The 27,275-nt window shown below is 47.2% G+C and overlaps 1 protein-coding gene across 1 annotated transcript in view; it reads right to left on the bottom strand.

Moving 5' to 3' along the window:
- Nucleotides 1-27,275, bottom strand: part of LOC138361125 (uncharacterized) — a gene marked incomplete at its 5' end in the record, with an annotated part of 96,508 nt that overhangs the window by 28,696 nt on the left and 40,537 nt on the right. The window contains 2 exons of the mRNA XM_069320566.1: nucleotides 3,666-3,872; nucleotides 15,681-15,768. Of these exons, the coding sequence (XP_069176667.1) occupies nucleotides 3,666-3,872; nucleotides 15,681-15,768 (295 nt within the window). The remainder of the gene's footprint in view (nucleotides 1-3,665; nucleotides 3,873-15,680; nucleotides 15,769-27,275) is intronic.

Genomic DNA, 27,275 nt, shown 5'->3' on the forward strand with positions numbered 1-27,275 from the left:
GTGTGGGGGATGGTGTGGGTGGTGTGGGGGAGGATGGTGTGGGTGGTGTGGGGGAGGATGGTGTGGGTGGTGTGGGGGAGGATGGTGTGGGTGGTTTGGGGGATGGTGTGGGTGGTGTGGAGGATGGTGTGGGGGATGGTGTGGGTGGTGTGGGGGATGGTGTGGGTGGTGTGGGTGGTGTGGGGGATGGTGTGGGTGGTGTGGGGGATGGTGTGGGTGGTGTGGGGGATGGTGTGGGTGGTGTGGGGGATGGTGTGGGTGGTGTGGGGGATGGTGTGGGTGGTGTGGAGGATGGTGTGGGTGGTGTGGAGGATGGTGTGGGTGGTGTGGGGGATGGTGTGGGTGGTGTGGGGGATGGTGTGGGTGGTGTGGAGGATGGTGTGGGTGGTGTGGAGGATGGTGTGGGTGGTGTGGGGGATGGTGTGGGTGGTGTGGGGGATGGTGTGGGTGGTGTGGGGGATGGTGTGGGTGGTGTGGGGGATGGTATGGGTGGTGTGGGGGATGGTGTGGGTGGTGTGGGGGATGGTGTGGGTGGTGTGGGGGATGGTGTGGGTGGTGTGGGGGATGGTGTGGGTGGTGTGGGGGATGGTGTGGGTGGTGTGGGGGATGGTATGGGTGGTGTGGGGGATGGTGTGGGTGGTGTGGGGGATGGTGTGGGTGGTGTGGAGGATGGTGTGGGGATGGTGTGGGGGATGGTATGGGTGTGGGGGATGGTGTGGGGGATGGTATGGGTGTGGGGGATGGTGTGGGTGGTGTGGAGGATGGTGCAGGTGGTGTGGAGGATGGTGTGGGTGGTGTGGAGGATGGTGTGGGTGGTGTGGAGGATGGTGTGGGTGGTGTGGAGGATGGTGTGGGTGGTGTGGAGGATGGTGTGAGTGGGGTGGGGGATGGTATGGGTGGTGTGGCAGATGGTATGGGTGGTGTGGGGGATGGTATGGGTGGTGTGGGGATGGTATGGGTGGTGTGGAGGATGGTGTGGGTGGTGTGGGGGATGGTGTGGGTGGTGTGGAGGATGGTGTGGGTGGTGTGGGGGATGGTATGGGTGGTGTGGAGGATGGTGTGGGGGGATGGTGTGAGTGGGGTGGGGGATGGTGATTCTCGCATCTCAGATTATTATTGACACCAAAAGAGCATGAAAGATATTATAATGAAGCACCACACAACAAAGAAACAAACTAATGTGTCCTGGCATATGTTTAAAAAAAAAAAAAATAAGAAGGTTGTTGGGGCCGGACGGATGGAACGAATTCCGCACTGGAACGAATCGGCTTCGCCCCATATAGTTCGTTCAAGTGAGGACACACTGTACTTAAAACAATAAACTTGATTTCTACTATTAATATTCTCGGGCATTTATCATCATCTAAATTAATTGACTTGCACTATGGAATATCATTATTCCATAGTGCAAGTCATATTACAGTGTCAAATTATATTTTATACAGTACAACCTCGATTCAACGAATCTCCGACTAGTTCACACACTTTTCAGGCCGAATTTACTCACCAGGTTCGACGAACAATGGTTCGCCGAAGCGGGGATGTTCAGATTTGCTTACGATGTCCAGACAGAGTTCACAGACTGGTGGAAAACTTTCTCATTCTATCACAGATTACAATTAATAATTCCTTCATAAGAAGTTGGATCACACAAGTGAACCATATGAACCAAACACCAGCCAAAATAGTCCACACAAACACCAGCCAAAATGGTCCATACAAACACCAGCCAAAATGGTCCACACAAACACCAGCCAAAATGGTCCACACAAACACCAGCCAAAATGGTCCACACAAACACCAGCCAGTGATCCACACAAGTGAACAACTGAGTTTCCATGATTTTCGTTCACTGATTTGGGGCACACGTATCTTTGTACATTAATTTAAAGGATGAAGCGTGATTACCTAGCTACATGTGGTAAAATCTCCTTATAGACATTTTCTGTGATGAAACAAGATGAGTGAGGGTGGACAGATAAGAGAATACTGTACTGTAAACCTCACTTTACAGTGAGGTTTCACTCGCTTTCGTCTGTGTGTCGTCATAGTTCAGTGTCCCATGACTTTTGAAAGTTTCATATTAATAAATAATTTCTAAAACCAGTGTTTTAATAGCTTTTTATTATCCTAATTAAACTAAACTAAATAAAACCGAAAATATACTGTAATATGATAGACATCTGCTTTTTGAGAAATTACTGTATGTTATTGGAACAACTCTAGCGTGAGTGGACGGGTCTAATCCCTGTACACACACCATGCTTGTTTCATCCCTCCATCCCTCTCTCTCCCTCCATCCCTCTCTCCATCTATCCCTCTCTCCATCCCTCCCTCCCTCCCTCTCTCCAGCCCTTCCTCCCTCCCTCCAGCCCTCCCTTGCTCTCTCCAGCCCTCCCTTGCTCTCTCCATCCCCCCTCCCTCCCTCCCTCTCTCCATCCCTCCATCCCTCCATCCCTCCCTCCCTCTCTCCATCCCTCCCTCCCTCTCTCCATCCCTCCTTCCCTCTCTCCATCCCTCCCTCCCTCTCTCTCTCCCTCCCTCCCTCCCTCCCTCTCTCTCTCCCTCCCTCCCTCTCTCCATCCCTCCCTCCCTCCCTCTCTCCATCCCTCCCTCCCTCCCTCTCTCCATCCCTCCCTCCCTCCCTCTCTCCATCCCTCCCTCCCTCCATCCCTCCCTCCATCCCTCCCTCCCTCCCTCTCTCCATCCCTCTCTCCATCCCTCCCTCTCTCCATCCCTCCCTCCCTACCTCCCTCTCTTCATCCCTCCCTCCCCCTTCATCTCTCCCTCCCTCTCTCCATCCATCCCTCCCTCCCTCTCTCCATCCATCCCCTTTCTCCTTCCATCCATCCAGAATTGAAGAAACAAATCAAGTTAAAAAAAAAAATAACTGGGTCAGAGTTAGGGTTATCACCGAGTGGTCCCTTCACCACCACCGACACACCTCCCCCAACCCCCCACCCCCACCCCTGCAGCCCATACACACACACACCCTCAAATCATCCATCCTTCCATCCCTCCCTCCATCCTTCCATCAATCCATCTCCATCCTCTCCTTCCCTGCCTCCCTCCGTGCCTGCCTGCCTCCCTCCCTGCCTCTCCCTCACAAGCTCTGCCTGCCTGCCTCCCTTCCTGCCTACCTCCCTCCCAATCTCTGCCTGCCTGCCTGCCTGCCTCCCTCCCTCCCTCCCTCCCTGCCTGCCTGCCTGCCTGCCTGCCTGCCTGCCTGCCTGCCTGCCTGCCTGCCTGCCTGCCTGCCTGCCTGCCTGCCTGCCTGCCTGCCTGCCTGCCTCCCTGCCTGCCTGAATGGATGGTGGGGGAACTGGTTTATATTGGCTTTCTGACTTTGTGGTAGCATTCTCAGTCACCTGCTCTTCATTCCTCTGTGAGGGGGTGGAGGGGAAGGTTCTGGCTCTGGTCGACTGTATGCTGAAGTGAACTCCACAGTTGATGTACTCCAGTGGTTTGGGACCATCTCAGAGAGAGTGCTTCAGAAAGCCACAAGGGGCACTTCCCCATAAAGTAAACAATGTATTTAGTCATGAATGGGCATGCATAAGCTTGAACTTGTATAGTAAGACATCATATATGGTAGCGGTAAGCTGAATTATAAACTACATTTTTGTGACGAAAGAAATTAAACCGTCGTAGCATTTCAAACTTACCGAAACCATTTTCCACAAAGGCGACACTTGTACTTGGATTCAGCACTATGAGTCTGCATATGTTTTTTCACACTGTCATGCCAGGAAAATTTCTTGCCACACAACTCACACATGTATGGTTTCTCACCAGTATGTATTCGAACGTGTTCATTGTAATGCGCTCGGTGATAGAAACGCTTTAAGCATAGCTCACACTGAATGTTATATCTGCAAAGAAATTGAAAGATTATTAAAATTTAATGACAATTTTAAACTTAAGTACAAATCAAAAATGCTATTATATAATTAGAGAATTTAAATTATACTAGTAACTTAGTTAAAGTTTTCTCAAGAAGTGTAATATTTCAAATGGACTTAAATGAGATCAAAACCAAGTAGTAATCATAATCAATACCTTTCAATTAAAGGATACAACAAATATTATTACTAATTACCAAATTCAATCTAAGACTGCATTTAAATCACCCAGAAACTAAATTATTGTGAAAATATAGGGTGAATGCTATAGAGGTGACAATGCTTCGAGCATGACATGTAATAGGATCTCATACAATTTAAGGTGCTAAATAGAAAGAAAATATTAAAGCTTGATAATTTCTTTAAAAACTTATCTAATATTGCGCATGCAAGAGGCTAGAATGTAAATACCATCATGCTGAACAGCTACAGGAAGTGTTTCTCTCAAAGAAAGTACATAAACCTGCGAAATGTTAAGCCACCAAAGTAAATCAAACAACCAGCATTGAATGTAATGAAACGCCATTTTCTGGGCAAGTCCCGGAGGCTTCCAGGAGCTTACCGAGCTGATATGTATGTATTAGACTGTGGCATCAGTCAATTCTATTGGTGTTCTTGCCTACCAGGGACCACGTGGCAAAACCTGTCCCCCCTCAGAAAGGCACGAGGAGCAATGGCCTATAGAAACCCCCGTGTGTTTGGAAGCATTCCATGTCTGCCATCGACCGGGCTAGACACCCAAAAAGGTAGGAATCCCAAAACAAACTACAGCTGGTTAAAAATTGCAAACCGAAAGCCGAACAAGCAAGCAGAACTCCCCAATCAGAAAACAAGCAAACAAACATGACGTCACCACAGCCACTGTGCCACTGTCTGCACAGCTCCCCTCTCCCTGGGAGGGGGAAGGAGGGAGCTGCGAATGAAGCTTCATCCATCCAGACCCCCCACCATCCATCCATCCAGACCCCCCCACCATCCATCCAGTCCCCCCACCATCCATCCAGACCCCCCACCATCCATCCATCCAGACCCCCCCACCATCCATCCATCCAGACTCCCCCACCATCCATCCAGTCCCCCCACCTAGAAGACAGACACCACACTCTAGGTACAGTGCTGAAACAACCACTGGAGCCGGAGCACACAACCGGTGCCATTAGCATCAGCTGAAGAACTGGGGTGTGGATCGCCGGCGTGGTAAGTCTGGGGCTACCCATAACCCCCTCCTGGGGAGGGGGGGAGCTGCGCAGACAGCGGCGCGATGATGGGTGACGTCATACTAGTTTGCTCGTTTTTGTTTGGGGAGTTCTATCCACTCGTTTGGTTTTTGGTTGCAATTTTCACCAGAATAGGGGTTTGTTTTGGGACGCCACAAGAGTTTTGAATGGAACGTGAAAAATACAAATACCCAGAGGTGCGTTGCGCAAACCAGACGAGGGCCAGTAGGTGTATTGCGCAGTTTTTAAGGGTTAAACTGCGCATGGCGTATATATACGCCATGAGTAACATATCCCACGGTGCGCACGGTGTATGTATACGCCATAGGGTGCCAGGCACGATTCAAATGGCCCGCGGCTACAAGGTATATGCATCGGCTTCCTCACGGCTCTTGTATACAAGACGCCATATTTTAAAAAAATCGTGGGCAATATTCTCCGGTGTGAGAGCCACATTACTGTGAGAGTAACCAAGATTGTAGCAAGAGTAACCAAGAGTAACGCATGCAGCATGAGCTAACAGCATTGCTGTTCAGCTTGTGACCACAGCATCACCTAAAACTGTCAAAATAAATATGTAACTGCTATTATTTAGCGATGACAGTATTACAGATGACTGTGACTGTGATAAAAACTACCAGGATTGTGACAATAGCAGGATTGTTGAGATAATTATTGCTGTGTGGGAGGAGTAATGCTGAGGGAGGGAGGGAGGGAGGGAGGGGAGATAGCGTCGTTTACTGACCGTGTGGCCACCTGTTATTGTCTGCATTCACCATACCAGCTCAGTGGTTATCTATGGTGAACACAAATGTAGATACTTATATATAATGTGTGTATTAGTGTAATAACTGCAAAAGGACTATGTTGGGAGGAGCCATTTGGGTGACGGAGGCATCATTTGCTTGACTTGTCTAGCTGTGTAGAGGGTGGCCATTATGCTCTTTGGGCCCCCTACAAGCTTAGGTGTACAGTTACGGTGCATACAAGTAGATACTTATATATAATGTGTGTATATAGTGTAATAACACCCCAAACAGTATTGTTGGAGGAGAAATTTTAGTGCACCTGACCTTGAATGAGGAAGGGAGGCAGCCGCCAGCTGACTGTGTCTAGCAACGTCTCTTAGTGCCTGAACTATCAGTTTAGTTGTACAGTTGTGATGAACAAAACATGTAGATACTTATACTGTATATAATGTGTGTATATAGTGTAATAACTGCAAAACTATTTGTTTATTGTTTTATGAACGTAATAATTGAACCGTAATATAAACACCATACTTTTGAGTATAACAATGATTCACACATTTTATTATATAAATCTATCACACTACACACTATTCAATAATATTACTGCAAAAAACTAAGAAAAAAATTATTCAGAGACATTGAAATAATTAGATGATAATATCTTTGTGGCAACTCTCACCTGTCAGCTCGGGTGACGCTGACCAGCTCTGACGACCGCTCTCTGTCGACGCCGACATTTTGCCAGACTTCCTCGGCATATTGCGCCCAAAATATGTCCCTACGATTTTTTTATTATTTTCCCGTGCCCAGGGAACAAAATTATCATTTTTAGAACACAAAATAATTAAAAAACATTTTATTTTTTTTCGCACAGAGGTGTAAATCTCCTCGGGACCCCTTAGCAACTTTAGGGTTAAATTATTCCTCCTTTGTAGGGAAAGTCGTATCTACTTAACCACTTAACTGCGCCAACCAAGTATTCTCGGTCGGCGGGAAACTGCGCCAACCAAGAAAACTCTTTGATTTTTCCGTACCCACTCTGAATGTGTGCGAGATTGGTTGTGTACGAAATGGACTCTTAGGACCTACAGTGAGAGGCAGCCATCTTGGAAAAAATTCCCAGAATGTCCAAGGGCTGCTGGCTGGGTTAGTACCAAGTGAGCAACCAGGGGTGGCGCACGCGCCTCTGGCTCCCAAACACCTGTCCGACGTGGTATTGAAAGATAACGCTCTGTCGGTGAAATTCAAACCTTTTGTTTGAAGAACATAAGGGTTATAATATTGGTGAAGCTAGGCGCAATAAGGACCTAACACAAAGGTCGGATGCAAGTGATACAGCACCTATGAGGACGATACAGCGAGCGTATCCAGTTTACTCTGAGCATCACCCTTGCAATTCTATGCTATCTCCAATTTATTTAGATGATACATAGATGAATCATTTTCTGCACTCAGTGATGATGCATCTGATACAAGTAGCATAGATGAGCAGTGTTAGCGGCTTCCATGGTGGTGTTTTCCATAGATATACACACAAATCACAATTGCGTGATGCATCAAATGAACAAATCCACAAGGGCCATGATGAAGATTCAAACCTGCGTCCAAGAGCATCCCAGACACTGCCTTAATCGACTGAGCTACAAAATGGTCAAAAAGAGTTGAAACCGAAGTTCTACTGAACTTACTGGATCCTGCAGCCTCTCCGAGGCACAAACCAGGGTTTTACACAACTCCCCCATGCACTCGAGCGATGTCAATAGGCAGTTCTCCCTCTTCGCCCTTACTTCATTATATCATTTTGACCCTACTTACCCCTACTTCATTTTGACCATGTCCTAGCTCAGTCAATTAAGGCAGCGTTTGGGATGTTCTTGGACGCAGGTTCGAATCCTTGTCACAGCCCTTGTGGATTTGTTAATTTTCCATAGATATTTTCAAGAATACCTGAATCTCTTCCTGACTGATGGACACTCTTTGAGGCAAGCTGAATCTCTTCCTGTGTGGGACCATACAAAGCGATCTTTACAAGACTACCTTACAAATTGATCTTTTCCTATAATCCTTTCAATACTACCTTATGCTTTACAAGCTTGGCTACATACAACCTACAAGTACTAAAGCCAAGGGTGTATGTGAGTGCGTTATTTGCAAGCACACAGAATGAAGAAACAGCAAGCGAAAATCTATCTCTACCTGGTGCAACAAGAGCAAAGTCGTGCAGTGCATCATGGACTACTTTGTTGATTATTACTCACTTCTGAAGTACTGAGTGTGTAATACAGTGTGTTACTGTGTAGTGTGTGAAACTGTACATATTGTAATTTTAGTGAATTTTTAACAAGTAATATTGAGACAAACATTTATTGTGGACACATTACTGACACATGTATCACAGTTCCATGGAACATTATGAACATTCTACTGTATATAGTGTAAAGGACACAAATACGTATCATATATGATAAAAAACAAATAAAACCGCATTGGAAATACATAGAACAAATAACTGAAAATATATTTGTGGCAACACCCGGTGCTTGAATGGTCCGCGCGACTGTGTCTGGGTGAGTCATGCACGGGCGACCAGGCCCTGATGACGTCATAGCGCACTTTGTCCACGTCCCCACAGCCAAAGTAAGTGGAATTTGGTATTTATTTTTACATACACATGTTCAGGGAAGGAAATTTATCATTTTACGAAGAAAAAAAAAGAATTTATTGGGAACCCTTTATTTCATACACACAGGGGGAATTTCACAATAAACTCGGCGCAGCACGGTGGTTTAGCATTTTCGTTATTTTTTTCCTTTTTTTTTTTTGGTAGTGTCGCTTGCGTTCTCTAAGTCAGACCTCTTTCTAGCTTTCTGCAAATGAACATGGTTGAGACAGATTTTATATGCTTTAAAAGTCAGTTTTTCTATTCCTTGTGCAGGATTTTTATTACTTAGAACAGTTTCCCATTGAATGTTTGTAAGTTCCATGTTTATTTTCTCTCAGTCAATCCTTTTATTAAAATTTAATTTAGTGAATAACCCCTCTTTCTTCATCATTGTTTTAGGTCTATTCTGAATATTGATGATAGTTTGCAATTCAATGAGCTTGTGATCTGCATATGTGGTATCCGAGATCATTATGTCCCCTGATTATATCTTCATTGTTTGTGAAGACCAGATCTAGGAAAGTTTTGTTCCTAGTTGGCTCTGATATCTGCTGGTTGTGCCTGTCTGCCCCTATCCTCAGTTTCATTACCTGTTCCTTCACTGTTGTTTTTTTTCAGATGTGGCTGTGAAGCAATTTAGGTAGTCTTTGCCTTGCATGCTATGTCACTTTCATAGTGTCTTTCTGCTTCTTCTGTCACCATGACGTAGTCATTCCTGGCACTCTGGTATCTTTCTCTGCTCTCTAGTGATCTGTAATTTCTATAGTTTCTCCAAATGCTTGTACTTAGTTGCTTTGCTAGTTTATATCTCTGATTAAATGAGCTGCTCGTCTGCATTTAATTTTTTTCCTTTTGGACCGGGACAAACTTGTCTGCTGTCTCCTTACACTTCTGCGTGATGTAGTCCATCATGTCTTGGGCTGTCTTTCTTCTGAGCTCTGTTTCCCAAGTTATATCTCTAATGAATTTTCTTATCTCCTCATAGTTTCCCCTTCGGAATGCCAGTCATTTGTTTTTTGGGCCCTTCCTTGAGTACATTTACCCTACTTCGACCAGGAACTCAAACATCAGTATGCTGTGATCGCTCATTCCCTCAGGGGGCTTCGAAACCGATTTCCCTTGTGCTGGAGTCGTTTAGAGTGAAGACTAGGTTGAGTCTCGCTGGTTTATTGTTGCCTCTCATTCTTGTGGTTCCCCTGACATGCTGATTTAAAAAGTTTCTTGTTGCCACTTGCAACAATTTAGCTCTCCATGTTTCCTCACCTCCAAGCAGTTATTTGTTTTCCTAGTCTATCCTTCCATGATTGAAGTCCCTCGTGATGAGCAGATGGAATCGATTTCTACAGGCAGCAATGGCTGCTCTCTCAATAAAAGTGTTAACTGCCATGTTGTTTCTGTCATACTCTTGCCTGGGTCTTCAGTCATTTGGTGGAGGGTTATATATCATTGCTACTACTACTCTTGATCCTCCCATCATCATGGTGCCTGTTATGTAGTCTCTGAACCCCTCACAGACCAGGATAACCATCTCCTTGAAACTCCACTCCTTTCTCACCAGTAGGGCCACTCCACCTCCTTCCCTTTCTTCCCTCCCTCCCTCTCTTTCCTTATTTCAGTGTAGTCCTGGGGAAACACCATATTTGTTATGATTACCTGCTTGATACCTGCTTGATGGGGTTCTGGGAGTTCTTGGACTCCCCAAGCCCGGCTCGAGGCTCGACTTGTGAGAATTTGGTCCACCAGGCTGTTGCTTGGAGCGGCCCGCAGGCCCACATACCCACCACAGCCCGCCTGATCCGGAAATTCTCTTAGAAAACAGTCCAGTTTTCTCTTGATGTCCACGGTTGTTCCGGCAATATTTCTTATAGTCGCTGGGAGGACGTTGAACAGCCACGAACCTCTGATGTTTATACAGTGTTCTCTGATTGTGCTTATGGCACCCCTGCTCTTCACTGGTTCAATCCTGCATTTTCTTCCATATCGTTCACTCCAGTACGTTGTTATTTTACTGGGTAGATTTGGGACCAGGTCCTCCAGTATTTTCCATGTGTATATTATTTGGTATCTCTCTCGTCTCCTTTCTAGAGTACATCTGGAGAGCTTTGAGACGATCCCAATAATTTAGGTTTTATCTCGTCTATGTGTGCCGTATATGTTCTCTGTATTCCCTCTATTTCAGCAATCTCTCCTGCTCTGAAGGGGGAAGTGAGTACTGAGCAGTACTCAAGACGGGACAACACAAGTGACTTGAAGAGTACAACCATTGTGATGGGATCCCTGGATTTAAAAGTTCTCGTAATCCATCTTATCATTTTTCTAGCTGACGCAATATTTGCTTGGTTATGCTCCCTAAACGTTATGTCGTCAGACATCATTATTCCCAAATCCATGACATGCTGTTTTTCTACTATAGGCAGATTCGATTGTGTTTTGTACCCTGTATTATGTTTCAGATCCTCCTTTTCGCCGCATTCCTTGAGAGTTTTCTCTCGTCGAGTTTTGAGAGTTTTCTCTCTTGATTCCTGAGAGTTTTGTTTCTGTGAGTCCAATTACATCCAGGTTCACTTCTTGTTCTCTTTTCCTAAATTCACTTGCCTTGCTCGTAATCCCATCTATGTTTGAGAACATTACCTTGAAGCTGACTCTCTTCAGTCCATCCTCAGTTTAATTTGATTCCAATGGAGTAGAGGGACAAGGTATGTCTGGGGTGGAAGGGCCTAAGAATGAGGATCTGGGGGATCTGGGGTGTGAGGGGGCTGAGAGGATCTGGAACGGGAAGGCTAGGAGGGTCTGGGGTGGTGTAGCTGAGAGGGTTGGTATCAATTAGGGCGTGGGATGTGGGAGCAGGGGAAGGGGCATGTCGTGAAGGTCATGGGTTGGGGAATGAAGGCGAGCCCTCTAGGTCAAAGAGTTGGGGAGGGAAGGGAAGCCTGGGGAGGGGGGGGAGGCAAGAAGAAAGTGTGGGGGAGGGGTAGGGAGGAGAGCTTGGGGGGCGGGGGGAACTGGGGAGAGCATGGGCTGGAGAAACAGGGAAGGGCATGGGGTGGGGGAAGGGGTTGGGGAATAAGGAGGGCATAGGGTCGGGGAACAAGGAGGGTATGGGGTTGGGGAGCAGGGGGGGGGGGATCTGGAGAGGGTCTCTACTGATTGGGGAGGTACAAGTGATTGCAGTAGAATGGTCATGGGGTGGATTGGTGGGAGGCTTCAGTTACATTGCTGGACCCCCACCCCTCCCCCCAGGATACTTGCCTGCTGGTGGGGGGGGGGGGGAACCCACGTCCCTCCGAGGTTACTGTAGTATACACTCGATTTAACAACCTATATGGGACTGTACACAGGTTGTTAAATCCGGGGCTCTGCTAAATCTGGTTTTAAAATGTTGGTAACTTTTTAGTGATATTTGGAAGAGCAACAGGATGGATGTTGGGTGGGCTGACTGGCTAGTTAACTGGCTGGTAGACCCACTCAGTTGGGTGGGTAGGCAAGTGGGCTGTCTGTCTGGATGGATCGAATGAATAACTGGCTGGTAGGCAGGCGAGAATGGGGGTGGGCAGGTGGACTGGCTAGGTGGTGGGCAGGTGGGAGTGGGGGTGGGCAGGTGGGAGTGGGGGTGGGTATGAGGACTGGCAGGGTAGTGGGCAGGTTGATTGGATGGGTAGTGGGCAGGTGGAAGTGGGGGTGGGCAGGTGTATACTGGCTGGGTAGTGAGCTGGCAAAGTGGATGGATTGGTTGCTGACTGGAAGGCAGGTGGGGGTGGATGGATTAGTGGTTAACCAATTCATCCAATCCAACTGGTGGGTGGGTAGTTAGGTGGGGGGACAGAGTGGGCAGGAAGATGGGAAGGGTTGATGGCTGGCTGGCTGGGTGGGTGATAGCTGACTGGCAGGCAGATAGGTAGGTTCAGGTGGGTTTGGGTGAGCGGGCAGATATGGGGGGGGGCAGGGCAGGGCAGGGCAAGGCAGGGCAGGGCAAGGCAGGGCAGGGCAGGGCAGGGCAGGGCAGGGCAGGGCAGGCAGTCATGCTGAATGGAAAGGCAGGCAGGTGGTCAGACAGGCTGAATGGACGGGCAGGCAGGCAGGGTGGATGGATAGATGCATTGGTGACTGACTGGTGGATAGGTATGGGCTGGTTGGGCAGGTGGGCATCATGGCAGACAGGGGTTTGGGCATCAGAGTAGGCAGGCGGGCTTTGCAATGGGTGGGCAGGCAAGACATCACTGGGCTTGCTGGGTAGTTGGGTGGCTGGACGGGGTGCGTGGATTGATGAATGGACTGGTGATACCTGGTTGATACCTGGTTGATGGGGTTCTGGGAGTTCTTCTACTCCCCAAGCCCAGCCCGAGGCCAGGCTTGACTTGTGAGAGTTTGCTCCACTAGGCTGTTGCTTGGAGCGGTACACAGGCCCACATACCCACCACAGCCCGGTTGGTCCGGCACTCCTTGGAGGAATAAATCTAGTTTCCTCTTGAAGATATCCACAGTTGTTCCGGCAATATTTCTTATGCTTGCTGGGAGGACATTGAACAAACGCGGACCTCTGATGTTTATACAGTGTTCTCTGATTGTGCCTATGGCACCTCTGCTCTTCACTGGTTCTATTCAGCATTTTCTTCCATATCGTTTACTCCAGTACGTTGTTATTTTACTGTGTAGATTTGGTACTTGGCCCTCCAGTATCTTCCAGGTGTATATTATTTGATATCTCTCTCGTCTTCTTTCTAGTGAGTACATTTGGAGGGCTTTGAGACGATCCCAATAATTTAGGTGCTTTATTGCGTCTATGCGTGCCGTATATGTTCTCTGTATTCCCTCTATTTCAGCAATCTCTCCTGCTCTGAAGGAGGAAGCGAGTACTGAGCAGTACTCAAGATGGGCCAACACAAGTGACTTGAAGAGTACAACCATTATGATGGGATCCATGGATTTGAAAGTTCTCATAATCCATCCTATCATTTTTCTGGCTGTCGCAATATTTGCTTGGTTATGCTCCTTAAACGTTAAGTCGTCAGACATGATTATTCCCAAATCCTTTACATGCTGTTTTCCTACTATGGGTACATTTGATTGTGTTTTGTACTCTGTATTATGTTTTAGGTCCTCATTTTTACCGTACCTGAGTACCTGGAATTTATCACTGTTAAACATCATGTTATTTTCTGATGCCCAGTCGAAAATTTTATTAATATCAGCTTGAAGTTTTTCAGTGTCTTCAGCAGAGATAATTTTCATACTGATTTTTGTGTCATCTGCAAAGGATGATACGAAGCTGTGACTTGTATTTTTGTCTATATCTGATATGAGAATAAGGAAAAGCAGCAGTGCAAGGACTGTACCCTGAGGTACAGAGCTTTTAACTGCACTTGGACTAGATTTTATATGGTTGACCGTTACTCGCTGAGTCCTGTTTGACAGAAAACTGAGTATTCAGCGTCCTACTTTACCGGTTATTCCCATTGACTTCATTTTGTGTGCTATCACGCCATGGTCACATTTATCGAAAGCCTTTGCGAAGTCCGTGTATATCACATCAGCATTCTGTTTTTCTTCTAATGCCTCAGTGACTTTGTCGTAGTGGTGGGTGACTGGCATAGTGGCAGGCAGGTGGGTGGACAACCACAAACTGGCTTATAGCTTCCCCATCCCCCACCAGACCCTCCCAGATATATCCCCCACCCCTCGAGCCGCGTGTAGACGGTCTGAGCGGGATTAATACCATATGGCTAGGCTACCTTCCCACCAGCTGATGGCCTTGGGGGCAGACTGCCCTGCCTGACAGCTTTATTTATTTATTTATATACTAGAAGGTTTTGTGTTTGTGAGTAAATAATGTTGGTGTTTAGTCAACATCATCACTCATATTGTTTACAAACTGTGACTGATTGCTACTATGACTATGAATGCCTAACTGCCTTTGATTGGTTATGACTGACTGACTTGTGACTGTGAATGCCTGCCTGCAACCCGTTCTTGCACTTGCTTATAGTTAATATCTTACTTATGAATAAGTGCATATGTGACATACTAATTTATTGTGAATATTGAGTTTATCTTGAAAAGCTGAATAGAAAACCACAACCTAACCTGACCTTCTTAGTATGTTAAGATATTACAATTAGTACTGAACCTATACCTATATTGATATTACAGTTTTATAAAAATAATAAAACAAAACTAAAATATTTAAATAAATTGTAAAGTAACTCAGGATCTTGTCAAATTTTGTATAAAATCTCTATTGTTTAATAAAACAGAGGAAAAGTTAGTGCCTTGAAAACAAATATGGCTTGGAATATGTCACATATGTACTTAATTATAAGCAAAAGTGACTATAAGCAATAAGTCATATATGTGCTGTCTTGTGCGAAAGCAGGTTGCACAGCCTGACTGTGACTTGACCATGGTTGCCTCTGACTGGTTGTGACTGTGACTAGCTCTGAGTAGATGCTGCATAACAGAAGCAGTGAAATCTGTGAAGAAAAATGTAACCTCTGGCCTAGAGAGAAGGCAAGGTTGTCACAACACAATAGTGGCCTCCAGTTTAATGCGTACTGGACTCTGTAAACTCAATACCATATTCCGAATTTAATGGCCCAATGACTCGGTAAATAAGGCCCCAGTTAACGATCTAAAAATCGGCTATTTGAACCGGCGAAACAGTAAATAAGAGGTCTTTAAATCAAGTGGATACTGTACTGAGCCGAGTCCTGTGGCTTTCCCCATCCTGATCACTTTCTTTGCATCGCTTTCTTGCTTCTGCAGCCTTCCTTCTCTCTTCCCACGTCATGTGAAGCTTATGTGTGAAGCAGATGTAATGGATGATGCATGAATGCATTATTGGAAACATAAGTATTAATTTCTGTGATTTCACTTAAATCATTTTTTTCCTATTTTGTCAAGTCTTCACTAAATTTTTAATTTCCATTTTTTCTTTTGATAAATACAGTAGCTCCATTTTTCTCAAGCCCATAGATAAAACTCACAGCCCATACATTTTATGACTCCTAATTATATCTCACCAGATTATGAAACTGAATACTTGTTTTCCTTAGAAATTTCATTTTTATGGCCATTCCATGCCCTAAATAAAATCAAATGTCACATATTGACTTTCATAAATTATCCAAATTTTTAAAAATAATTTTCTTACCTTTTTTCATGCTGTGATCTAATGTGACAAAGCAAAGTTGACTTATCCGTGAACACTCTCTGACACTGGGTGCATTCGTACTTGCAATCTGAAAAGATTAAATTTTGAGTACATGAATAATTTTCTGAGCAGTACAATCAGTTGCTCCTTAAAGCAAGATTACTCTCTCCTCTGGTTATGATTTGCCACAGTGAAGGCAGGTCAATTTTTAAAATTGTCTCATGAAATACTGATGCGATATATATACACACACACACACACACACACACACACCAAAGAATATTCAGAGAGAAAGTAGATAACAAATATGCTTTTCATGAACCCCAAAACCTGCCCCAGATGCAACTTGACAACAAACACGCCCAAGGTGACAAAGTAACAATTGCAGACAATTTTGTGCTTGGGAGCCCCCAGACTTTGGCATAAGACATGAGTATGGAGTTCTTAGGCCTACCGGGGACCACGGGCAGAACCGGGCCCTCTCAGAGAGGCAAGGGAAGAAACGGCCTATAGAAACCCCCGTGTGGTTGGAAGCATTCTATGTCTGTCATTGACCGGACCAGGCACCCAGAAAGGAAAGCGCCTCAAAACAAACCCCAATTCTGGTTAAAATTGCTACCAAAAGCCGAACTAGTGGATAGAACTCCCCAACAGAAAACGAGCAAACTAGTATGACGTCACACGTTGCCGCGCCGCTGTCTGCACAGCTCCCCCCTTCCCGGGAGGGGGAAGGGGGAGCCATAGACCCTTCACGCTGGCTACCCACACCTCAGTTCTGAGACTGGATGTCAAAAACACGAAAAACCGCCAACCAGAGGGAGGGAGGGATGCCGGGGACCTCCGGGACCCACCCAGAAAATGGCATTTCATTACATTCAACGCTGGTTTTCTGGGGGGAGCCCCATCGGCTCCCAAGAGCTAACTACCCACAGACGGAAAAAGAGGGACTTACCCGGGAGGCGGTCGTCGCTCACTCGTCAACTCGAAGTCGAGACAACTGGCTGCAACCGCCGACCCAAAGCAACACAGGCCCGATGGGGCCCAGGGACATTCAAGAGTTAACGAACAGCCAGGACCCTGTTCGACCGCCAAAAACTCCGCGTCCGAATGTCAGACCAAGACATGCTCCCAAAGACAGCAGCAAGAGCCGCGAACTTACGGACGTCATAGGCATGGGGATAGACCGCAAGCTGGCTGGATTCGATAACTCTGCGGATGACCTGGGAGACCCGACCTGCAAACAGGGAAGATGGGAAACCGGATCAACCCAAAGCGCGTCCCCGTACACAGAAGCCGTGGCGCTCAAATAAAGGCAAAATACCACAACCGGACACAAAGCATGATGCACCCCCGACCGTACCAACTAAGCACCAATCACCCACGGACCCTTCTGGAATGCAGCAGTCTCATTCTTCGCCAGAAAAGAAGGAGACGGCTGCAGGTGAACAAAACAATTGCCACGACCGAAAGAGCAGAAACCCCTACGCCAGAGGAGAGCATGAAGCTCCCCAATCCAACCCCCAGAGGCTAATGCCAACAAGAAAAGAGCCTTGGAAAAACAATTCTGAACCAAAAGGGCCACGACGAAACGAGGAGACAAAAGGTAAGCGAGCGCTCTGTCCAAAGACCAGGACGGCTCAGGCGGCGCATGAGCAGGCCGGAGGTGAAACACTGCATGAGACAGCTTGCAAAACGGTGCAGACGTAACATGGATACCGAAAGCAAGCTGAAGTGGCCCCGCCAGCGACGCATGATACGAGGCGACAGTTTTAGGCATAAGATGACGGTCCTGAAACAACCAAGAGAGAAAGGACAAGACAACCCTAACTGACAGCGAACTAAAACAACAAAGACGCAAAAAGAAACAGAAGGACCGCCAGAAAACGTCATACTGCCGCCGAGAAGAAGCCCGCAAGTAGGACACCAACAAGGAGGCCACCCGATCACCATAGAGATGGTGATAGACTCGAGTCAAAAAAATATAAGCGAATACTCGAGGAGAAGATCGAACCAGCCACGTGAAGTACTGACCTGATCTTCTGAAAGAGGCAGAGCCGTGGGAAAACCCTCGGGTTCGGACACCAAGCAAGCAGCACCTGAAACCAAGGCTGGGCTGGCCCCTAAGGGGCCAGAAGAACAACTCTCTCCTGGCAAGTCTCCAAGCGAGTCAGGACTTGTAGCAACAGCTGAACCGCGAGAAAGAGGTACAGGAACCCTCACCTCGACCAGTCCAGTCGAAAGGCATCGAACCCGACGGCCTCATGATCGGGGAGGGCACCGCATACATGGGAAGGCTCCTCGACCAATCCGACGCGAAGAGGTCCACCACGGGGAGCCCGAACGTTTGGCAAAGCCAACGGAAGGAAGCGTCATCAACCGTCCACTCCATGAAGCGGGGAACAAAGCAAGACAGGCCGTCAGCCAAGACGTAGGACACTCCCCGCACGTGAACTGCCAGGAGAGCCAAACCTCAAGAACTCAGCAGATGAGTCACCCGAAGCGACCAGCCCCCAAAGAGCCAAGGACCGCATCAAACCCCCATGGTTCAGGCAATGAACCACTGGAGAGCAATCCAAATGGAGCCGAATCGTCGATCCGCGGGCGACCCGAAGCCTCCGAAGAGCAGACCACACCGCTGCGAACTCCCACACTGTGCTGTGGGCTCGACGGAAGGATGGAACCCAACTCCCCTGGCCGGCCTGGTGAGCACTGGTCACAAAACCCCAGCCGAGAGACGAAGCATCCGTGAACACATCGAGCGAGGGCTCGGGTAGGAGCCAAGGCACTGAACCCCGAAAAACCCGAAGAGGAACCTAGCGATGTAGCAGCCGATGCAAGGCTCCCCTGGGGTCAAACCCAGCGATCGCGAGAGGCGGAAGGGATGACCCCGAAGGAACCAGAACAGCCGACGAAGCCAAACCCAACCCGGCAGGTAGAATTAACATCGCGAAGTTCAGACTCCCGTACAGCCCCCTCGAGCAACCACCGGGTGACCCGAGGGCCCACCAGAAACAGACGAAGGCGGGACCGCAGCCACAGGAGAGACTCCGGAGGGAGGTTATCTTGAGGTTATCTTGAGATGATTTCGGGGCCTTAGTGTCCCCACGGCCCGGTCCTCGACCAGGCCTCCACCCGCAGGAAGCAGCCCATGACAGCTGACTAACACCCAGGTACCTATTTTACTGCTAGGTAACAGAGGCATAGGGTGAAAGAAACTCTGCCCATTGTTTCTCACCGGCACCTGGGATCGAACCCAGGACCACAGGATCACAAGTCCAGCGTGCTGTTCACTCGGCTCCCTGGGAGAGACAAGAAAGCGGTCCGAGAGTCCCAAATAAGACCCAGCCAAGTCCGAACCTGAGAGGGGACCAGATGGGACTTCCTCCAGTTCACCAAGAACCCGAACATGGCGAGCTGGGAAAGAATCAAATCCCTGGCTAGCAAGCAAGTCGGCCGGCTGGGAGCCCAAACCAGCCAGTTGTCGAAGTAGGCCAACACCCGTACACCAAAGAGACGCAAATGGACCACCACAACCCGCTTAAGGTGTGTGAACATGTGAGGTGCCAGGTTCAACCCGAACGGGAGACAACGAAAGCGGTAACTTAGACACCCCACAACAAAACCGAGCCAGTCCCAGAACCTCGGATGAATCAGGACGTGCCAATAAGCGTCCCGGAGGTCCAGGGACACCATCCAAGTGTCCAGTTCCAAGAGGAGCCAAACCTGGGACAGCGTAGTCACCTGAAAGGAGGGGCAATGAACCCAGGGGTTCAGACGGGACAGGTCCAGAATGAACCGCAGGTCCGCGCAGTCCTGTTCCGGGACTGGAAACAAACGGGAAACCCATCTGAGGGATGTTGTCGTTTCAACCACGCCCAAGCAAACCCACTCCAAGACGACCCGACAAAGCGCAGGGGAAGAAACCTGCCATGCCAGCCCCGACGTCCCTAAAGGGGGGGGGGGCCACCCAACGCCACTGCAAGCCGACAGACACGACCCAAAACGCCCACGAATAGTGGGACCAGGCGTGAGCGAACAGCGCAGGCTTTCCCCGCCCTTCCCCCCATCGCCCCGTCAATGGGGCAAACTGCGGAAGGGCCGGCGCCCCTTACAAGACCCAGAACCCCGCACAGAGCGATCACCGCGCCGACCAGACGAGGGCGGGTCTGAAGGAGCCGAACCCGAACCTGACACCAGTGGCCTACCACTACAAGAGGAACCCCGAGCCCTGGCACGACCCCTCCGGGAAGACCCCCCCACAGGACCACCGGAGGACCAGCAAGTCTGACATCGGACGACAAGCAGACGGAGCAGCCTGGATAAACTGCCCCATGGCAGACGCCTCAAACGGAAGAGGACAAAAAGGCGACGACAACCTAAGAGCCAGGGCCCAAGCAGATTCCACGGAGGAACCCAGCACCGCCTGCCGACATGCGAGCCGGGAAGCATAGAACAGGGAAACTGCATCCCGCAAAATTGGCGCGAAAAGCTTCAACAAGGAGGCAGACGAGCGAGCCGGCGAGAACAAGGCGCTGGACCCAGGGACGGACCCAAACGCCCTCACATCCTCCACGAGCCAATCCAAGGACAGCTCTAGAAGGGAAAAGAACTGCAAGGCCAAAGCCAAAAGGCCCCAGACGCGCAGGTCCTCCGCAACAAGCACCGCCGAAAGGGAGGGAACCTGCACATGGAGCTGAACATCACGTGGAAGGGCAGGGGCAAACAAGCACTCGTTCAGGTACTCAAGATCACCCCCCAGGAAAACCTGAACCACCGTGGAAGCTTCCCGCCACTCCAGCGCGCGGGAACGACAGAAGGAATGCCAGGAATCTAAAACAAACAAGGCACAGTCATCAAGCCAGAAAGACTCCGAAACCTCGTAACGGAGCCAGAAAGGGAACGAAGCCCCAAACCTAAATTCCGAGGGATCTATCTCCGAGGCATAATCCATGTCACGCAGGAGGTATGCTGCAAGGGAATTCAATTGCGAACACAATGATACCAAAATGAAAGCCCTAGGACAGGAATTGAGGTGACAAACGTGAAAGGAGTGTATACATTTTATAGCTCTTATGTGCTCCCGGGTAACATGCACTCACTTTCTCTGTTTGTTGTGGATGGTACGCAGGGCTTTTGGACTTTATATGTCTTTAGTCGTGTAGAGAATTCTATTGCGAACACAATGATACCAAATTGAAAAATCTAGGACGAAAATTGAGGTGACAAAATTGAAGAGAGTTCACACTTTTCAGAATTACCGCACGCTCCCGTGAAACGCCAAGACCCACCCGGGACAGTGCGGGTCTTGTGCGCGCGGTGAGCCAAAGTGTTTTAAGTTGGTATGGTGAGTCAAGACATTAACAGGTGACCACAAAGAGTCAGCAGACAATGCTACCTCCCTCCCTCACCAAGTTTACTCCTCCCACCATACTATGCACAGTGCTAATTATCACCACAGTCCTGTTATCAGAATCCTGGTCATTTTTATCACAGTCAGGGGGTCTTATGTAATACTATCTTCACTAAATAATAGCAGGTACATATATATTTAGACATTTTTAGGTGATGCTGTGATCACAAGCTGAACAGCAGTGCTCTTAGCTCATGCTGCGTGCGCCAGCCTTGGTTGTTCACCCAGTACTGAGGCTCTCACACCCGGGAATGTTACCCACGATTTTTTTCCAAGATGGCGTCTGTTTACTATCGGCCGTGGCTGGACTATAACTGCCCATATCCCTTGGGGGGCATTTAATATCGAGTGTGAGACCCTCAATAGTATATGTACGATGTGCGCCATTCCCTGACAGTTACTTCCCATGTACATGTATCTATTGTGCCATTCAAGGGTCAAGGATATAAATTTTAGCATTGCCTCGATTTCCCTGCTTTCTGCATCAAAAAACCCAAATAATCCAAGAAACGCAGCTCGAGATCTGCTCATTTCTCAAAGATGCCAACCTAATTGTGAAATACATAAAAAGCATGAGCTTTTTATGTATTTCACACTTGAAGGCATCTCCAAAGATGTGGAAGGAAATGGGATCTGAACACCTATACCTATTCATCCAATGAAAAGTTTGCTGGGTCTTTCAAGAATTTTTTTTGCAAGAGTTTATTAAATAGCTGAAATCTAAATTTATCTTTATGAGAAGAAACATGTCTGCCAGGCTCCCTATGTATGTGATATCATTCATTACCTAGATGAACTGAATACAGATATGCAGGGTAGGAACCAAATCCTGGTTGATATTCTTAACAAAATTATGTCTAAGAAAACATTCTATTTTTTTCCACAAAAAATTGTTTCAAGGGGAAAAATTGAAGCAGCATTCACAGAGTTGAATGCCATGATGGAAGTATTACTTGAAATAATCCTACTCTATAGGATGAATTCTACAGCATGACTGCAGAGTTCCTTGTCTGAAACAGCAAGAGTCACACACACCTAAAAAATATTTATCAGGGACACTTAATACAAATTAATTAAAGTTAATAAAACCCAGAAAATGTTGAACTTCACAAGCATAGCTGTGCCATAAATACATTAAATTTGGAAGTCATAATTTAGAGATGACACCCATGAGTCTCAAAAACTTATTAACCTTTATGAAAACAAAGTTCAAAAAGAATATTGTGCTGAACTTCTGTGTTCAAATTTATGGAGAAAGCTGGAGATGATTCTCAGCACTATTTTCATTCCCAGTCTTTCATCAACCTACCACTACTCATGCTCATTATTAATATTTTATAATTTTTTTCCTTTGTGGCTGAAACTCAACCTCACTGACATTGGGAACTGTATAAAACTTTAGATAGTTATTTGGGCAAGGACAACTTCCTAACTAGAATCAAGGATTAGATACATAACTAGAATGAAGGGTTAGCTGAAATCATGAAAAATTCATTTAATAAAACCAGCATTGAATGTAATGAAACACCATTTTCTGTGTAGAGCCACAGAGCCTCCCAGGAGCTATCGGACTGATATTAGCTCTATTTGTCTAGGGCTTCAGTCTCACGGAGTTTGAACCTACCAGTGATCACAAGCCAGAGCCTAGTCCCCTCAGAGATGCGCAGAAAACAATGGCCTCTTTTGTGCTAGTAGTCGTGTCTGTCATTGACCGGGGTTAGACACCCCAAAAAGGTAGGTGCCCCAAAACAGACCCCAACTTTTAAGAAAACTGCAACCGGAGACCGAACAGAGGCTAAAATGTCTCCCCCCAAGGAAAACAAGATAACAAGCAACAAGTCATCATAACATGTGTCGCTCGTTTGCGCCGAAACACCACCCAGACCGCTAGTTTGAAGACTGACAAATAGAACAAAACCGCTGACCGGAGGGAGGGAGGGTGCAAGGGAGCCTCCAGGGCTATACCCATAAAATGGCATTTCATTACATTCAATGCTGGTTTTCTGTGGGGGGAGTCCTGTTGGTTCCCTACCCAAAGGGCAGGAAAAAGAGGGACTTACCTGGGAGACAGCTGCACCGTGGGACTCATGACAAAGACGAGACAACTGGCTGCAACCGCCCACGCAACACAACACAAAACCGCTGAGAAATCGGCACATTAATTAACAAGTTATTGGGCAGCCAGGACCCTGTTCGACCTCCAAAACCCCCGCGACCAAATATCAGCTCGTGACATGTTCCCAAACACAGCAGCAAGAGCTGCGAACTTCCGAACATCATGGGCGCGAGGGTAGATCGTAGACTGGCTAGACTTAATAACTCTGAGGACGACCTGAGAAACCAGAGCCCTGGAACAAGGAACGAAGGACACCGGTTCAACTTACAGGGCATCCCTGGACACACAAGCCGAGGTGTACAGGTAACGGCGTAAAGCCGCAACTGGACAGGTTTGTAAGTACAGTACAACCTCGATTCAACATACCCCGATTCAACGAATTTCCGGCTAGTTCGCACACTTTTCAACCCGGATTTACTCACCCGGTTCGACGAACAATGGCTCGCCGAAGCGGGGGATGTTCGGATTTGCTTACGACGTCGAGACAGAGTTCACAGACTGGTGGAAAACTTTCACATTCTATCACAGATTACAATTATTAATTCCTTCATATGACAAGTTCGATCACACAAGGGACCACACAAGTGAACCGCACATGTGGTCCACAAGTGGTCCACAAGCTTACGATGTTGGGACAGAGTTCACAGTGGTAGAAAAACTTTACCATACCATCACAGATTACAATTAATAATTCCTTTATATGACAAGTTGGATCACACAAATGGACCACACAAGAGAACCACAAGTGGTCCTCAAGCTTACGATGTTGGGACAGAGTTCACAGAGTGGTGGAAAACTGTTTCATTCTATCACAGATTACAATTAATAATTCCTTCATAAGACAAGTTGGATAACACAAGTGGACCACACAACAAGTGAATCATATGAACCAAACACCAACTAGAATGGTCACAAGAAGTGACGCATATTAACCAACCACCAGAGTCGTCCACACAAGTGAATGACCGAGTTTCAATGATTTTCGTTCACCGATTTGTGGCACACGTATCTTTGTAAATTAATTTAAAGGCTGAAGCGTGAATAGCTAGCTAATGTTGAAATCTTCTTATATACATTTTCTGTGATGAAACAAGACGAGTGAGGGTGGACAGATAAGGGAATACTGTACAGTAAATCTCACTTTACAGTGAGGTTTCACTCACTTTCGTCTGTGTTGTCATAGTTCAGTGACCCATGGCTTTGAACGTTTCACATTAATAAATCATTTCTAAAACTGGTGTTTTAATAACTATTATCCTAATTAAACTAAACTAAATAAAACCAAAAATATACTGTAATAAGAGAGATATCTCCTATTTGAGAAATTATTCACGTTATTGGCAGCACAACTCCAGCACGAGTGGACAGGTCTAATCCCTGTCCATACAACACCATGCTTGTTGTGTTCGATTTCGTCGCCACAGTTCAGCGATCTACGGCTTCGAAAATAAGTATTCCAAAATAAAGTATTTTTCAGTTCCAAAATAAGTATTTTTTATAGCTCTCATTATCGTAATAATGTTGCTAAACTAAATATATAACCCAAAAATATATAATTCGATGTAAATCGAATTGTTAAGGGAAATTTATGTTACTGGATCAGGCTTAAACACCAGCCTACTGAAGGGTGTACGTATAGACTTAGTCTGCGTTCGTACAGTATGCACCCAGTGCCCTTAGCCTTGTCTGCGATTGACGTACAGTATTTATTCGTCGGTGGAAGAATAATCGTGGAATTGACCATTTTTTTACTACAGCTCTTTGGTTATAAAACAAAATGTCTCAGGGGCTTACTAATAGTGCCTTATTAATGCCAAAAATGAAGCAATATTTTGCAAGAACTAGTAGCAGAAAATCAACCAGCACGAGAACAGCCGTACCTAGCACGAGAACAGCCGTACCCAGCACGAGAACAGCCGTACCCAGCATGAGAACAGCCGAACCCAGCACGAGAACAGCCGAACCCAGCACGAGAACAGCCGTACCCAGCATGAGAACAGCCGTACCCAGCACGAGAACAGCCGTACCCAGCACGAGAACAGCCGTACCCAGCACAAGCACAGTTGTACCCAGCACTGGTACAACAGCAGCCAGCACCAGCTCAGAAGCAGCTGAACCCACAGCAGCAGCGAGCACCAGCAAAGCTGATGCAAACATCTAAAAACATCGTGTGCAGCTTGAACAAGTGTTAAATTTAAGTGTGTACACAGTGTTAAAATTAAAGTTGCAGTAATTTAGTGTACAATAGTTTTCATAAACTGTATTGTAGTACTCAACATACAGCAGAACTACTTTTAATCAACACAGTGCTAACGGCATAATGCACTGCAGTACGTATTTAACCCTTAAAGTGCGCATCACTTCATATGAAGTGTAAATCGTTTTACCAGTCAACTGCGCTTCACTTCATATGAAGTGTATGGGTACCGCGCACGATTTGAATGACCCGCGGTGTAGCTGGGGGTCCCATACGCTGCCCAGGGGCTCTAGTAAACAGCGGCCATTTTGAAAAAAATTCCAGCTCACGATCCGATGGCATGGGAGGCCTCAGTTTAGCGAGAGTCACCATGGCGAGCGCACGGTCAAACGCCTCACGGGCACGCACCACTCAGTCCCTCACCCCAGAGCAAATAGCCCACGAATTATTCTCTGAAGGTGAAGAAAGTGTGTTTGACGATTCAGACAACGATGAGGATTATACACAGTTGTCGGGTGATAGTAGCAGCAGCAGTGAAAGTGAGAATGACCGCCATGCCATGGCGAGGCCTATACGCTCTCCCATGCCTCCTCGCCCATTTTCTACCCCAATTCTACCACGACCTCACAGTTCCTGTGGATATTTTCTGTTTGAGGGTGACGAGTCAGAGGGAGGTGACTCCTTTTCTGGGTTTAGTGACTCAGATCAAAGTTTTATTGAGCCTGTGGCTGGTACCAGTGGTGTAACTGGGCGAGATATTGTCGCGTCAGCAGCATCTCGCCCGGCCAAGCGCCACCGCATGGCACCACATGAGGGACCAAGACCCTCGTGTTCACGTGCATCCACCTCACGTGCATCCACCTCATGTGCATCCACCTCACGTGCATCCACCTCACGTGCATCCACCTCAAGTGCATCCACCTCAAGTGCATCCACCTCACGTGCACCCACCTCACGTGCACCCACCTCACGTGCACCCACCTCACGTGCACCCACCTCACGTGCACGTAGCCGCCGTGCTTCTCGCAGACGGTATTCAGCTCCTGGTCGCCGGTATGCATCGCTTCCTCGCCGTCTTTCCTCTGCATCTCGCAGGACGCCTGGTATACTTGAGTGGAGTGATGGTGACGATTTTATTCCTAATATTCCTCACTTTGACGATAAAGATGTAGGGATTACAAACCTTTTCCCTAATCAAGGTGAGGACATGGCTGAGATGGAATATTTTACAGCATTCTATGATGAACCACTCATGGAATACATTGTACACCAAACGAACCTGCATGCTGCTTACCTGATTGAGAGGGAAATCACAGAATTTTCACTACTGCAGCGTTGGAAAAATACCACAGTGGCGGAAATGTATGTGTTTTTGGCACTCTGTTTGTTGATGAAGCACTGTCACAAACATGCAATAAATGACTATTGGAGCAAGGACAAGACAATACCAACACCTTTATTCGGGAAATATATGTCACGAGACAGGTTTCAGATACTCCTCAGGTGTCTACATTTTGGAAGTGTTCAGGACCGAAAACCTGATGATAGACTGTGGCGAGTGAGGCACTACATGAACGATGTTATTGGAAAATTCAGAGATTCTTACGTACCAGCACAGAAGCTGGTGGTTGAGGAATCTCTCATACTTTTCAAGGGACGTGTTCCATTCAAACAGTACATTCCCTCAAAACGAAACCGATTTGGCCTGAAATTTTTTGTTCTTTGTGATTGTGAGACAGGATACGTGTTACACATGATTCTGTACTCGGCTAGTGATGTAGACATTCCCGGTAACGACGAACATGGATTCTCGGGGAGTGTAGTGAAGACCATCATGGCTCCGTGGATGAACAAGGGACACATTTTATACAC

The sequence above is a fragment of the Procambarus clarkii genome, unplaced genomic scaffold (assembly GCF_040958095.1).
Source record: "Procambarus clarkii isolate CNS0578487 unplaced genomic scaffold, FALCON_Pclarkii_2.0 HiC_scaffold_186, whole genome shotgun sequence".
In the NCBI taxonomy this organism is placed as follows: Eukaryota; Metazoa; Arthropoda; class Malacostraca; order Decapoda; family Cambaridae; genus Procambarus; species Procambarus clarkii.